The sequence below is a fragment of the Accipiter gentilis genome, chromosome 8 (assembly GCF_929443795.1).
Source record: "Accipiter gentilis chromosome 8, bAccGen1.1, whole genome shotgun sequence".
Taxonomy (NCBI): domain Eukaryota; kingdom Metazoa; phylum Chordata; class Aves; order Accipitriformes; family Accipitridae; genus Astur; species Astur gentilis.
Window position 1 is genome coordinate 7,376,116 of NC_064887.1, and position 16,441 is coordinate 7,392,556.

General features: G+C 35.4%; 1 protein-coding gene across 6 annotated transcripts in view; it reads left to right on the forward strand.

Annotated features, from left to right (window-relative positions):
- TUT4 (terminal uridylyl transferase 4) overlaps nt 1-16,441 on the forward strand; it is a 54,458-nt gene that overhangs the window by 10,454 nt on the left and 27,563 nt on the right. For 3 of the 6 annotated variants that reach the window (XM_049807070.1, XM_049807075.1, XM_049807074.1), the window contains 6 exons: nt 3,374-4,046; nt 5,767-5,930; nt 9,458-9,574; nt 11,709-11,886; nt 15,029-15,117; nt 16,334-16,385. In XM_049807070.1, coding sequence (XP_049663027.1) covers nt 3,374-4,046; nt 5,767-5,930; nt 9,458-9,574; nt 11,709-11,886; nt 15,029-15,117; nt 16,334-16,385 — 1,273 coding nt within the window. Of the gene's footprint in view, nt 1-3,370; nt 4,047-5,766; nt 5,931-9,457; nt 9,575-11,708; nt 11,887-15,028; nt 15,118-16,333; nt 16,386-16,441 lie in introns of all 6 variants that reach the window. The other 3 variants (XM_049807073.1, XM_049807072.1, XM_049807071.1) reach the window with 2 other exon arrangements.

A 16,441-nucleotide genomic window follows, 5' to 3' on the forward strand; every position in this document is an offset into this window, starting at 1 on the left:
ATTGAATAAATAAAATATGCTGAAATGATTTCAACAGGTTAATCATACCCCACTTTGCAGACGCAGGTGAAAAACTGTTTTTGTTGCCAGCCTGCCTGAGAGAAAATTCTTCTTTGATTCCAGGTCTGGCAATTTGGTATGAGCCTGAGCTTGTGAATAAGACATGCCATTCAGGTTTCTAGAAAGATGCAACCTCAGCACTGATTCACTCCACTCTAGTGTTTTGTTTCCAACCATGTTATTCTTTTTGGAGGCACTCCTTTCCCTCCTCCCATTTCCCTCTCTCCCCTCTTGTATATAGATTGCCACTATCTGACAGAAGAGGAAGGGTCTTTCTGAGACTGTCTTGGGGTTAGTAGTGGTCTGTGTTTTTCATGTTAAGTTTCATTAGTTGGTTTACTTTGCAGTTCTTTGTGAGACAGTAATGTAATTACTATTGAGTATGTTACATCAGTAGATTATGTTTTGTTTGCTAAACTATTTCAGTATTAAAGAACAAAAGAAAAAAGAAAAAAGCAAAAAAAAAATCCCTAAGTACAACACCACGATTGCATTTCATATTCTGAATTTCATTGTGGAACTCTTCTTTTTTTTTTTTTTTTGGTACAAAATATTCTTGTCTTATGAAATTCATGACCTATCTTTATTCATATTTCTCAGGAGTAAAGAGTATATTTGTCCTTTTCCACCTTAACTACTTGCATTTGATTACACTCTCCTAATATGTAACGTTACCACAGTACTCAAGTTACTAGCTAGGTTAGTTTTTTACTAGCATTTTTCTTAGTTGTTTTTTCTCATCACATTTGTACATTTGATTAAAGCTAATATAGTCTCTTTGAATATATAACCGTGTATTTTATTGAATGGATGACATCAAATCATTTAAGCCTACAGTAGAATTTTTGTGGAATTTTTTTTTAAACCTTCTTGCAAAATATGAATCTAATAATTTGGCACTTACAAAAAACAGAGTGAAATGAAGCCCCACTTTTTCGATGCCAGAGTTTCATGGTACCTTTAAGCTGGAAGTGGTGCCAAGAGAAGTTGTCCCCACCCTACTAGTTGTTTGTTATTACCAGCTCCTGTTCCTCCTCCTGGCTTGTGCCAGCTTTATGTTAAGCTGGATTGGTTTTCCGGTGTTGTTCACCACAGAACTGCACAAGGAAGGGAGCAGCCTGAGGAGTGGGAGTAAGTAGCTGGGGTTGAAGAAAGGGTGTTATTGCTCCTGTCGGAGTTAGTGCCGAGCTACGCTGCTTTTCAGTGAACGTGGAAGTGTGGCCTCAGTGTGCTCCACTCTGGAGTTGGAAGGGTGGCGTGAATGTCAGAAATGAACCAGAAATGAAAGTGGAATTGACGTTTGTGGTGTTTTTTCTGTTGTTTCCTCCCTTCCCTCCCCACCCCCCCCCTCAGGTTGAGCAACTAAAACGTAAGGAATAATTTAGAATTTGAAAAAATCCTACTCTTCTTTCTCTTTTGATTACATAAAAAAAAAAAATTCACAGTACAGTACAGTTTAAAGATAGCAACATCCTGTATGTAGCTATGACATCTCACCAGTCTATAGAGGAGTGCTTTATACTGGTGGTCAGAGACTAGAATAATTTAGCCAACCTGTGGGGACCCTGGGCTCTTCTTACCACACTGAGGCTTGAGCAGTGCTGGTACAGGTGGGCAGTAGTGCCTGCTGCCAAGCTAATAAGAATTACTATGGGAAAGACTGACTACAATTCAAAGGCAAATATTATTTTATCTTTTTGATTTTTGGTTTTTGACTTTTGGTCTAGAAGTAAGAGCCAGATGTAATCAGTGTTTAATAGAAAATAATTGTAATATTAACTAAATGTATTTGTGAGATAAAATACTTAGCTGTTGGAATGAATTTAGGAATACAGAATATTTTTTTTCTTTTTCAGGTTTTATATTTTACTAAAGACTGTGATGCTAACATTAACTTAATGAAAATTTGTGGGGGTTTTGTTTGTTTGATTTTTCATTTTTGAAAGATAATATGTATTTTCAGTTATGTCAATAAAGGCTTAAGATAACCATTTTTAGTATGTGCTTTGTGTCCTGAAGTATTTTCCGATTTGTGTCTCTTTAAAGTGAGAGAGAGATAGTAGCTACATTATATAGCTAGGGAAAAAAAAAATTACTGTCCTTAAAACTAATAATATTCAGAAGGTTTTTTTTTTAACCAGACATTTCAATTTGATCCTTTCTTCTGGTTCTTATTATTTAAGTACAAAAGTACATTGGGATACTTCTAATAGGGGTAATTAATTGACTTTTCTATTATGCCTTTTCTTCACTAAATGATAAACTACTTATTTTGATTGGTTCTTTAAAACCCAGAAATTTCCATGGATCATGCTTTTACCTACCAAATACATAGCTGGACAGGAAAGACAGAAACTCTGAACTCCATATCTTGCTATAGTTTTATAAAATTTATTTTCTTCTATGTCTAATACTTCATTCTCATAATGTTTTATTGCTATCTCAAGGTTATTAAAAAAAATCCAAGTTCTTGTTACAAATTCTCCCTTTGTTTTCTATATTAGTAGGAGTAATTCCTTACAAACAGACCCACTTACTAATGCTTAGCTTCCCATTGGAAAAACAATCTTTGAGTTGTCTCTAACATAAAGCTCAGATGATATATCACCTAAAGGACTGAGGTTTAGATAAAGTTAATCCATGGCTAAACAAAATATTTACTATTTGTGGGTTTTTTTGGCTAAGCAAAATCTTAACTGATGGCTGTTAACTTCTATGAGAATTGTATGTGTCAGAAATATGCTTAAGTGTCTGTGGATACAGGTGTTAGGTCAGGTTTATTTTAAATACTTTAAGCTATATATATATCTCTAATTTTTTTTTTTTTTTTTCAAATTCAGTTAATAGAATGGAGCTTGCTTGCTGGAAACTGAATTAGTTTTCTCTAGTGGCTAATTTGAGCTGTATGTTTATTGAGTGGTATTTTTTAGATTTGTTAATTTTTTAATTTTTTTTCAGTGTAGTTACAGACATCTTGGTTCTTATTTTTTTCAGAAAGACAAAAATAGGAAGGAAAGAAAAAAGCAAGCTGTTGGCAGGTTTATCACTGAGTGTTTTTTTTACCATGCTCTGCCATTTTTTGTCTCTTCATATCCCCTCCTCTTTTAAATAGAAGTCAAGATGATAAAAATTTTCATAGTTTAATACAGAATGTATTATCAAGATGCACTTATGCCTGTGGGGGGAACATGCTTCCTATAATAATTTGTAGTTACGCTTTTTTTTTAGAGAGGTTTATTTTAATGCATTGTCTACACAGAGCTTTGATATTTTTCCTTCAGTTTAAAAATGTCTATCATTATTTCTTCAGTAGACAATCAGCTACGATCCTTGCCTGCACAGTGGATTTAAAAATCAACTGCAAATTGCTGAAGAATTGCACTTCAAGTGGTCTCAGAGACAGGAGAAGCAGGTCTTCACTATAATGGAAGAGGCCAAGAGCTCAAAGAATGGAAATCATGACCCAAGGAAGTCTGTCCGTCTTGTATGTGAGGAAGGCAAAGCAGTCAAAGTTACAAATAATCAAAACTATAAACACAATAGAAATGACAAATCTGTGAAGGATGTTGGGAGAAGTTCTCCAAGTGGGAATAGCAGCAAAAAAAGTAAACAAAATGATGCTTGTTCTGAAAAACAAGGAGAAAATAAATCATTCAAAGTAAATAGTTGTATTGCTGGAACTAAAGATACGGGGTCAAATGTTCAGGATCGAAGTCATGGAAAAGCAAAAAAATTTTCTAATTTATCACCAGCAGTGGAAAACCTGAAACAGGCAAAAGCTCAACCAGTGGGAGAAAACTTTCCAGGCTCCCATGTTTCGGGGAATGGGGTCAATACAGAAAGCTTAACAGCTACACAGAAAGGGAAACTGGTGTTGGAAAATCCACTGGGAGTTCATACGTTGAAGACTAGTGTTGATCAGACTGGTGATCCTGGTAAGACTGCTTCAGATCAAAGAAAAATGGAACATAAGACTGATGACTTCAGTGAGTATTATTCAACACTGCTTTTACCAGAAGAAAATTGAATAAATTGTTAACAATCTAAAACAAGCTTTGAAATGTTTCTATTTGCATATTCTTTTCACATATAGTAAGTTGCTGATTGCATTTAGAGAGAACATACTATTAATACAAGTATATTGCTTAGAGAATAAGAGATTATGATAACAGCCATCCATTTCTGTCATGCTTAAGACCTCTACATCTTTGCAAGATACTTAGTGTGTGGGGGTTTCAGGCAATTTTGTGAATATAGTATCTTGGGAGGAGGGAACCCTTTATAATATCATTGCCACTTGTGGAAATGCCAGCTATTACTGCTCTTCAGAAAGACTAGGGGAAAAATCTGCAAGAAAAGGTTTTTTTGTAGGTAGGGGGAAAATACTTACCTTTTTTTCTGTGATTGTTGTGCTTTCTTTGTTACTAAAAATGTTTAAAATATGTTTTGGTAGATGGTTTTTTGGTTTAGGGAGCTCTGGAATACGTACCATCCATCAGTGGTTACCCCTATCAGTGTTCAATTCTTAGAATATTTTTCAATTTTAGAATTAAATATATGGATAAGACTTTGTCTCACTTCAGGTTAACTCCTTAGTTCAGGGTTTGTCACACTTTTTCAGAATGCAGTTTTTTCTAATAAAAAAGCTGGTTTAAGATGGCATGCCAGCGCAGACCTTCTATTTGAAGTATTTCCTACTATTGCAACAGCTACAGCAGTTGTCTGTATGGAAATACTAGGAAAATATTAAAGTGCATATTTTTTTCGCTATCTTAATAAAATTTAACAGCAAAAACAAGTTGAAATGGCAGCATCCTGTGATCAGTCAGCTCTTTGTAGACCACTATCATGTACTGCAGGGACCATCTGTCACTGAGAAACCAGGACTTGAGAACTTGCTCAGTTTTGAGTCCTAGCTACTCTGGGGGCACAGATCTCATCTGAAAGGAAAGAAAAAGAGAAAAAACCACCCAAAACACAAATAATCCTCACTTTTGCTGATGTAAAAACTACTGGGTTAATTTAAGATGTAGATGTTTGTACAGGTTAGTGGACTATGAACAATTCATAGGCATCTGGAGGAACTGGCCTTTTGGAATTGACCTGCATGTTTGTGAGTAGCAGTGTTCCAGAGGCCCGTGGTTGCTAGCCGTGGGCAGCAAGGTGTCATTGGTGTGTTCAGATGTAACTACAGCAGCCTTCTAAATTGAGAGGTTGAAATGCCTGATGACTGGCTCTGTAAGATCATTTGGGTGAATGTCTTTAAGGCAGTTCTATGACTGTTTCCTTAAGAAAATATATTGTGTGAAAAATGGTAAGCCAAATATCTCTTATTTCTGTTACAGCAGAGCATCAGGATCTTGCATGCTTCTGCATAAGAAAAAACCCCTTTCTTGCCTTGAAGAACTTAATAGAGACTGTGAAGTTATGACTAAAACACAAAATGAATCTACCAATTACTTTTTTCCCTCTTTTTGATAGCACTCTTAGTAGCAGACTAGTCCCTGAAGTCTCTTGAAAATATTGGTTAACATTGTGGAAAGATCCTAACATCTAAGGTGACTTTGGCCAGCTTTTGTACAAAAAGAACGTAACGTAGCTCTAATTTTTGTCCGACTCCTTAGTGAGATGCTCTTAACTGCTCTGTGCTCTTAACTTTTCCTCTCCTTGAGTTGCTCTGAAGAAAATAACTATTTCTTTCTCTAGGTAAAATGAAGAATTCTGAATCAACTAAAGAACATACTTTGGAAGCTGATTATTTAGAAAACACCACTGTTATTGATGAATCTAATCTGACAGCTGAACAGCAACTAGGATTGAAACAAGCTGAAGAACGTCTGGAAAGAGATTATATCTCCCGACTTGAAAAAGTAGGTTGAGTTATTTATCAGATAAAAAAGAAAAGGGGTATCGTCTTTCATTATCATTACCATATTTCTGGTTGGGTGGTATTTCTACTAGAGCTTTTTGCCTCTGTTTCCTTCTTCTTTATAATAAATCACTTTGAGTGATCTGCGATACTGTCCCTAGTAGTTGACTGGTCATTCATCATGGCAGATGATATAGATTGGAAACTTAGTCTTCCTTTTGTGGCACATGAAGCCTTTGTAGAACAGTAGTTTTTAATTCTGCAGACGTAAAAGGTTTACAGTTCCATTACTTACGCAAGATTTCCTAGAAAGTCTGGTTATATGGAAACTCAGAATACAGGATCAAAAGGAACCTTTTGCTATCTTCAGTATATTAGCCTTCTGCCAGTCTTGAGTCACTTATGTTGAAGATGACATCTTAAAAATGTTTGTCTAAACTGTCCTTAATATTATCTCCAGTGAAACAGATTTCGAAGTCAGTATAGGTAACCCAGAAGTTTTTCTTGATGTCTAATGTAAGTGTCTCCTGTAGTACTTTAATCCCTCATATGTTGTCCTAGGAAAATAAACGTAAGTGCATTACTTTTTTCCGCAACTTTCTACGCATTTGAACATCATTACCATTCCTGCAGCCTTACCTTCTTCAGATTCACTCTTTGTTCTTTGGTCTTAGGGGTTTTTAGTTACTGGTTCATTCTTGTTGCTTTTCTGTAGGCATCCACCAAGTAACTGGTATCCAAAACTGGACATGCAATTTCAGCTGAGGTCTTGCATATAAAGAGGAAAGCTGACTTCATCTGTCTAAAATACAGCATTTGTGTTTAGGATCTCTGCTTTTTTAGGAGCAATAGGATGTTGGCTTGTAGTTTGACCAGCAATGATCCCCATATCCTTTTCTTAAGAAATGTCCAATCAGGTGTTCCCAGCCCTGTATTGTTTGCAGTTGAGAATACCTAAGGAGGAACGATACTTTGCTTTGATACTATTTAATTGCAGCTTATTTATTCCATTTCTCTAATTGTTGTGATCACTGAACTTTTGTCATTTGACATCTTCTGTAACCTCTCCCAACTTGGTATCTTTTACATTTATAGTCAGCACATCCTCTATTGCATTTCCTAAGTCTTCAACAAAAACATGAATGTTTCTCATCCCAGGACCCCTGTTGAAAAAATATTTGGCATGTGCTTTTAGACTGGTGGTGAACCAGCCTAGGTATGTGTGCTCTGAGGACAGTTTTGCTCCCACCTTACTGTTCTATATTTAGATAGTGTTTATGGTCTCCTTTTGAGACTGATACTATGACAAGTGACAAAAACTTTGTAAAATTCAAGATACAACATCTCCTGCTGCTTCTTCAAGCCCTGTGATTTTTATCTTTAAAAAAGCAACCCTAAAATTGGTTTAGTGCAATTTGTTTATAGCAGATCAGTTTGTCACCTATGACCTGGTTTTTTTGCTATAGACTTATTAATGACTTAATTTATTACGGTATTTTTCTGGATGCTAATTCGGACTGGTTTCTTAACTCCATGGCTCATCCTTTTCGGCCTTTTAAAGATATTCTTAAGTTTCTCTTTCCTAGTGATCTGGAACCTTCCCATTCTCTGTGAGCTCTTTAGAATACAACTGGCTCTGAGGTGGATTAGCTCCCTGAATATCCAAGCACAAATTTCATGAGGCCTGGCTTGTTTGGATGCATCTGCCTTACTCAAGTAGTAGTCTGTAGCTTTTTTTGTCTTGCTATGTTGATTTCTTGCCCCTTTCATTGGTGTTAAGCATAACTAGATGATTAAAAGAGGCTTTACAATAAAGGCAAAATAAAAGGTGTTACATGATTCAACCTTTCTGGCAATATCTGTTGACATAATACTGCAGATCACTATTGTAAACAAACACCCAATTTTAAAAGATATTATTATTATTGCTGATAGTCATTCTGTTTTAGAAGAGTGGTAAAATATTTTTATCTACTTCAGTAATCTGATATCGAATACGTGAACCTTCTGACATAGCCCAGCGTAACTGTCTATAAGTTGTTTTCCAAATAGATGTTTAATTTCATCTTACTACGTACCTGTCTCAAAAAGTAAGGAGGAAGAGAATTAGTAATAAAAGCATAATGGACCATGTTATTTTAAATTGATATTTACTTTGCAGTTGGAGAGTATCAAACTCCCCCCCCTCCCCAAGCAAAAGATCAAACTCAGTAAGTGGAAAAACTTGCTCAAATTTAGCAGTGGCTTATGTTTCCATATAGTAAGTCAAATTTGTTTGACTGATCTATAGTCCATCTTAGTGTCTTAAAATGGTGTTATCCGTTCATTGTTGTGTCTCTGTTTAAACATCTGGTGTTTTCAGCATACTTTTCACTTTTAGTAAATATAGATATATCAGAATTAGGATGAAAAAGTTAAGTAGGGTTTTTTTTTCTGTTCCAGTTATAACTGACAGCAGTTATTGGAAAAATGCTAACAAGTTTGGAGGAAAACTTCAGAGGCCCTTCTGCCTTTGCTGTGAGCATATCAAAAGGTTTCCAATCTCTATACCCGTGTTCTGTTAGAGCAAGAAACTGCTCTAATCCTACAACTCCAGGATGAGACAGATTAAAGTAGAGTATTTGCAGACAACCCTTCATCTTTGCAGAGGTGGTCCTGTCTGCCTTTTAGTCTAGTAGTTCTCAGTGGTTTCCTGGTTGAATAAACACCACAGTATCCCCTCTTGGACCCTAGGAAAATAGTGATTTCTGCACACGCTCCCCCCACGCCCACCATCATCTCCCAAGGCTTGGCTGCTTCTTGCAGACTCTCAGGGGTCTCCCAGGTGGCAGCTCTTCATTTGTGTACTCCACCTCTCCCAGCCTGTCTATACAAAAAGATGCTTGTTCTGCATGTTTCTCCAATTCTGAACATCCTAAATTATTCATCAAACTGGAATAATCTTACCTCTTGCTAGAGGATCCCACCGTATCCAGAGTATAGTCATTAGTAGACTGGCTATCTTCCTCCTTGTTGGCCAGCCGCACCCTTTTTAATAGAATAAAAAATGCAGTACTTGCACAGTATGCTGTGAATATGCTAGCCAAACAACAACACCATCTGTCATAACATGTATAGTAGATAATATGATGAATACTTCCCATTTTCTCATCAGAGAAAGGAGGATAGATGCTGAGATTTAATAAATCCATAGTTATTAAAAGCTTGAGCTGACAGGGGAATAGCTTACTGGCCTTTAGGTCAGCCTTAAGAGGCATAAACTCTTCAGTCTTAATCTTGCCTCACTAAAATGTACCGAGAAGTATAATATTCAATTCATCTGACTTCCTTGCCTCACTTTCCCCACTTGTCATATGGGTAAAAATCCATTTCTGCTGTGTTTTGTGAAGACTGCTTAATATTTGCAGAGCACCTTGACATTATACCTGTTACATAATTGTTAAATACAATTTATTATTCAAAGAATTGAGTTTTTCAGACACTATTGGCAGAAACATTTTCTTTTAATCTATGGCCGTTTTTCCTCAGCGCTCCCCAGAATACACCAACTGTCAGTATCTATGCAAGCTCTGCTTAGTTCACATTGAAAATATCCAGGGAGCTCACAAGCATATTAAAGAAAAACGTCATAAGAAAAATATAATGGTAAGTTAACAAATAAAATTTTGACTGATTTTTTTTTTTTTTTTTTTAAGGATTTTTTTGTTATGTTGTATGTTTTCTTTGGTCATCTTCATTTAGGTGAAAGTTTGTGTGCTGAGCAGAGATCCACAAATTTCTGTTGCTCATTTTCTGTTTGAGAGGAGGGGCTTGATGATCTGTCTGGGCAGAGAGGAAAGAACTTTTTTGGTCATTGCTTCTGAATTAGTGTCTGAGTAGTGGGCAGTTCATCATACCTTTAGTAACAGAATGCAAGGTAATTTAGGTGAGAAACATGTTTAGTTTTTCTGTTTTTTCCAAAAATAATATCATTGGTAGCAAGACCTCCAGGAACTGGAGGGGGGGTTGGGAATGTTGTTTTTTTTCTGTTTTTTTCTCTTTTGTCTGACTTGTGAAGTTTTTATCTACATCCTTTCTGTGATGGGTGAGTGGAGGGGATAGTGTATCTAGACTAAAAAAAGAGAGTTAAAGCAGGGAGGGATTCAGTTCCCGAGTCACTCATCATCTCTCTGGGTTTATGTACATGTTTAATATGAAAAACAGTTTCCTTATCAGATACCATGGTGTTACTGTTTGCTTTGCTTTAAAGAACTGTTACATGCATGAAATCCAACAAAAGCTGCACGGATTTTCTTGCCAACACATTTTTGTAAATGCTGATGAAGAGCTACAAATTCCCCAGTATGTAGGGTTTTGTGATTCAGATGGTTAAAATTACTCTTCCTACAACCGTTCCCCAAAGTTCAGTCAACTACTTACTCCTGTTTTCAAATATTTCTTACCACAATTCTGTTTGTAATTAATGCTGTAATTCTGTCATACATGCAAGCTGTCACCTGGAAAACTCCAAATGCCATAAATGCATTACATCTCAGAAGTAACATTTTTGTATTATGTTTGGTTATTATTTCTAAAGGATTCTGGTTCTCTTGCTGTCTGCTAAATTGCATCATGGGAAGAAAAATAATTAATAAAACAGCAACAAACCAGCCCCATGTTTGATATGGAAACACTTTCATACCATGCTTTTCATCTGGGCATGGAGATAAGAACTGAGGAATGAGGTTTCTTTGCCACTGAATGGAAATGCTAGAGGACAGGGAGCAGTTTCAGTTTTAACACCTGTCTTCAAATAGCTTTATGTTGTGTGTCACATTACAGTGATAAGAGGTATGTAACTGTCTAAATGTTACTTCATAAAATATACCTATTGACAGCTCTAACTATGAGATACATGACTATCAAATAAGCTTAGCAGCAGCTGTGCCTTCCTCACTCAAGAAAAACCCTGAAACAGTGACATCAAAAAAATCACATCCCTTTAAAAATGCACATATTCTTTCTTGTGCTAAATTTGTTCAAATAAGAACAGAAGAGTTGAGAGATGCAGCCTAGAACTAACCACGTATTTTCATACTGGACTGTGTTTTCTTAGTGCATAATTATTTTCTGGTTATTATTTATTTCTGTTGTCACTCACGTTTTTCATTTAGTTGATGAATTTGTGAAACAAGCTATGGTTGTACATACTCACAAATGACTTGATGCATCTAAAATTTCTTGCTGTTGGATTAAATTGATTGTAATTTGATGCACTAAAAACAGCACTTTCTGGCACCAGCTGTTTAGGCAGCAATGGGACTCAGTTTACCAAAATTTCTTGGAGCTAGGAATACTTTTTCTGCCTCTGATATCTTTCCTTCAAGTACAGTCCACTCTGAAAAAATCTGTGTGGCTTGAGAAAAACTTTCTCAGCTCAGTTGCTTTTATTATGTAGGAACAATTACAGCTTTTCATTTTCTTGGATGAATTCTGTTTCAGAACTGTCAGAAAATGTGGTTCAGGAATGTAACACAGCAGATTTCCTCCCCAGTTGCCAGCTGTGAAACAACATGTTCTCTTTTAAACACTGAGCATCTACTGTCATTTCTGTAAGCCACACTATTACGTTTGCCAGTTAGGCGCAGCAGAGTTCCTACCTTTGAATGTGTTTGGTCAGGACACCATGTAAATAGAACACAAACAGCAAACAGCACGTTATAATATCATGCAGTAGTATGAGATAACCTTTTTCTCTTAAAATATCAGTTTTTACTTTTATCGTCCAACAATTATTCAGGAAAAACAAGAAGAAAATGAGCTGCGTGCCCTCCCACCCCCTTCTTCTGCACAGCTGGCTGCTCTGAGTTTTACACTCATTGAGGCAGCAAATGAACAAGGCATATCAGATGATGACTTCAAAATTCGTCAAGAAATTGTAAACGAGATGGAGAAAATTATTCAACAGCCCTTACCAGGTATTCATAATATTCTCCATTTTCTTTAGGTGAAAATATTTCTTTTTCTTTAATTTTGCACAGATTTTTATAACTTCATTAATGGTGAGCTAATGCATTTGGGGTTAAATTATCTTTATATTGTACAATATTTATACAGGCATTTTAGTACAGGCAGTTGATTTAATAGGAGTTAAGAAACCTTCAAAAAGAGGAAAATATGGTTGTGTTTATATTTGCTTCTTTCTGGTATGTGTTTATTGAAGCTATTGGTCCTCTTGAAAGTGATGATTTCTGATGAAGATTGGAAATTTCCAGGGCATGAAATATTTTCTTCCTGGTCATGCTTAAAGCCTCAGCTGCTGAGGATCTCCCTCAGGTTCTAGTCTTACAAACCTTTCCACCTATACCTTATCTAGCATTATTGAATATCTATGGCTGTTACAGTAGAGATTTTTTTTTTCCCCAAAGTGCACTTAATTAAGCTAATATAAATGTAGCAGGAGGGGAAAATGAGGAGTTTGAAATGTATTTTTTTCCTACCAGTCCTTCAGTTGTTTATAACATCTTTCAGGGCAGATAAAAGTTGCATGGGGTAGGTTTTTTTAAAGCATAGTTTTAGGGAAGAAAAAAATTAGACTTCAGCTATGAGTGATTTTGGTAAGCATATGAGACATTTTCGATACTTAATTGTGATCTGAAATATCTGCAGGTACTAATCAGTAACTGTTCATTAAAACAAGTAATTAAAATCAACAAGGTTTATTGTTTAACAGATATTTCTTCTCATGTATATTTATGGTTAATGGGTCCTAAAATGTGGAGAGCTGTACTTTGAGATCAACTATAGCTTCCCAAAGTCTCTTGAATTGTCTTAAATAGGTCAAAATACTACATTTACATAACCACGTGTAAACATCATACCTCATCTGCCTTTTTCTTGACTGAGTGCTTCATGTTGATTAAAAATAAGAATAATTAAAAAAAAAAAAAAGTCTGAGTAGGTTAAATGCTTAGTCCCATTTTTTTGTTTCAGTGGATCAGTAAAGTTCAGTGCATTAATAGAGTTTGTAAAAATTGCCTGGATAAGTTGAATAGTAGTCTTCCCTCTCCTCTCCCTTCAGCAGTATGCCATGTTACTTCAATAGGACATGTTAAACATTCAAATCCAATTTATATTACTATTGGAAAATAAAATAATATAAACAATATAACAATAAGATAATCTTTGACATTTGCTTCTTTGCATTGATTTCCCGTCATCTCCTCTAGTTAATACAGTGGGAATTTGAGAGCTGATTTTTGGAGCTATGGTAACGTTGACAATTATGTTAACAATGGTTTATTTTTCAGTGTATCTGTACAGAAGGAAGTATTAATCTCACTGACAAAAAATAAGTTTTCAAACTTTTTATTTTATCTGTATTGAAACTGGGTTAATATTCTATACTGTCCTTTTATTTTAGAAATACGTTCTTTTTCCCCTTTGCTGTATAAAAATAACAGTAGTAAGAAAGATTTTGTTTGCTGCCGAATGATCAGCTTTAGTTTTAGGAGCTGTATTAAATATATGCTTAAACATGAGGTGCTGAATAGAACAGGGGCTTGTAGGGTGAAGGTTTGTTAATCTGTTTGCTCTGTAATATTGCCATATGTGGCTTCTAGTGCAAACTTCTGTTCTGACACGCTATTGAGTTTTCCACTGGTAGTATATTAGCATAAGACAAAGGAAATTATTACTTTAACATAAAGACTCATGAAAATTACTATGTTAGTGTTACTTGGCTGGCTGACTTGTTTGGACTGTTGAGCTGATGTGGAGGTGTAGTAGTAGCGGAGGGGGAATCTGTAGTAATAAATGACAATTTGTTATTCCCCTTTTCAAAGCCTGCTATGTTTTAGTGATTGTGTTTTCCAAAGTTATAAATTAGGAAAAAATTAATTCATGCACAGTGTAGAAAACATGGGATGTTCTGGCATAATTTTCTCTTCAGCTCGCATTAGAATCATGTAAAAATCCTACTACTGTGAAAAGCCATTAGAAATAATTGCAATGTATTATTATTATTAACCATACAGACATTAGTTTTGAGAGGTCTAGTTTCTAAGTAGTGAAAAAATAGAGAAATGTTTGTTTGAAGATGTATATGTGTAAGATTTATTTTTGCTTTTAAGAGTTATTTTGTTGCCGTTCTGTTTGAGAGAGTTTGGTCAGAACACAAATAAGGGTACTAAGAAAAAATGCAAGAAAAACCCTCTTCACTGTGAGGCTGGCTGAACATTGTCACAGGTTGCCTAGAGAGGTTGTGGACTATCCATACTTGGAGATTATCAAAACCCAACTGGACACAGTTCTGGGCAACCTGCTCTAGGTGACCCTGCCTAAGCAGGGTGTTGGATTTGGAAGGGATTGAGAATAGTCTCAATTTTCAACTGACATAAATATGTCAGAGCCCTAATATATGTTTCAGGAACGTTTTAATTTACAAAAATTATATCATGAAGTGGGATAAATTATTGTTTATGGAATGGCATGACATTTCTTATGATACTATTACTGAATACTTTCTAATTAGTTTAGATCTGTTGCACACTTTGCAGGTAAGGAACTATTTTAACTACAAAACCACTAAATGGATACAGTACTTTGGTTTTGGATTATATTAAAGTTACGTTTTATATGCATGTTTCGTAATAAATTTTGCATAGGAACTTGCTAATGAACAGGTTGTAGCATGTATCAAAAAATTTTGACAAAAATGTATGAGGCAACAAAGAATTTTATAATTGGCTAATGGCTGCAGTGAAATCAAGTTGTAGTCAACAAAAGCTGTTAAATAAAATCCTGCACTGAGATGGTGGTGGTTACTACTATTTTATGTTTAATTTTATATTAAGAACAAACAAAACTAAAGCTGCATTGCAAAAATACTTTAAAACAGCTTGAAAAATTTTGGACATTCAGTAATTACACTATTTGAATTATCCGTTTTCCTGTGATGCTGTGTTATAGAAATGACTAGCCTTCACAGGAGTGAAGTGGCTCAATTCGTTAATCTGGGAGTACCACTTGGGAGGTACAGTGTCTAAAGCAAGGCATGCGTCATCCATTAAAGAATAATTTATTTACTGGTTCTTAAATAAATATGTTTCTCTCTTTCAGACTGTTCACTGAGGATGTATGGCTCCTGTTTAACTAGGTTTGCTTTTAAGACCAGCGATGTTAACATTGATATCAAATTCCCCCCTAAGGTGTGTAGATATTATCTTGTATTAACTAAGACTGTTTTTTAAGTCAAGGCCATCAACATTTACTTCTACTCCATTGCCTTCATCTTCTATTGGGGCATACGGTGTTAGAATACCACAAAGCATACAGTCTTTGATTTGGTGTCAGGTGTGCTATGAATCAAGTGGATAAAGTTTTCATTGCTTATTAGATAACTTTAATTCTGGGTTTTTTTGACAATCTTATGCTAGCTTTTTTTTTTTTTTTTTTTTTTTTGAGTAAGCATTGAAGCAATATGAAAATAGTTGGCTCTGGGTGTGTGCTTTTACATGCTTGTGATTCAGACAGTAAAATCTTGCAGGTCTTCATTCACTCTTCCCCCTGCCCTTTGAAAGGTGGGGCTAAAAGTGACAGTTTTCCTTTTATGTTTTAGTCACTTGCGAGTAGATGTCACGTTCTGGTTTATGGTTTACTGTGGTAGAAAATTCCTGCGGAGCAATATAACTTACTTTTAAACGTTGAAGTTGGTTCATGTTTGGTATGTGATATTAGCAGCACATTCTTGTTAGAGGCACAACTGCCGAACGTGCTCTTTTTTTGACTGTTGACTGTATGTGTTACAGTGGAAGTCAAGATACCTGTTTTGGGTACATAATTACACATAGCATTTTGAAATGATACTGCAGTTAGGAAGCAAAACTGAGCTCTTTTCCAAACAATTACATGTGGAATGTACCATGTCACTCTTTCACAAAGGCGGTGATAATTTTTAGCTTTTCTTTGAACTATTTACAGGTTATCTTTGAAACACCATTTAAATTGATTTCTGGGAAGGGAAGAAAACACATTTAAAAATTATAACCTTTAAAAACCCTTGGGAAAGTACTGACATTAGATTTTTTTTACTGTTGTGCGTTTCTAGTGGCATATGTTGACATTGAAATTGTTGAATGTATGGCAAGTATTTTGTTTTAACTTTATGGAGTCTGTTAATACAGAACTAGAAAGTATTAACTAAAAAAGCTGTAGGCTAAAAGGAAGCTGGCTAATATGTTTACTAGTACGTGTTTTCACAGTGTGGACAGATACAGTTAACTTTTTCATTAGTATTGACACATGATTTCACTTTTGTGAAAGAACATAGTGTTATTAGTTATGCAACCTAAGTAGTTTTATCAAAGTATAAAATAAAATAGGTTAGTCCAAACAATGTAACCTGCTCTAATTTTGTCATTTTAGATGAGTCAACCAGATGTTCTGATACAGGTGCTTGAAATCTTGAAGAACAGTGGTGAGTTTTAGCTGCATCTTATTTCTAGTTAATTAACATTCCACCTGCTGTTCTGT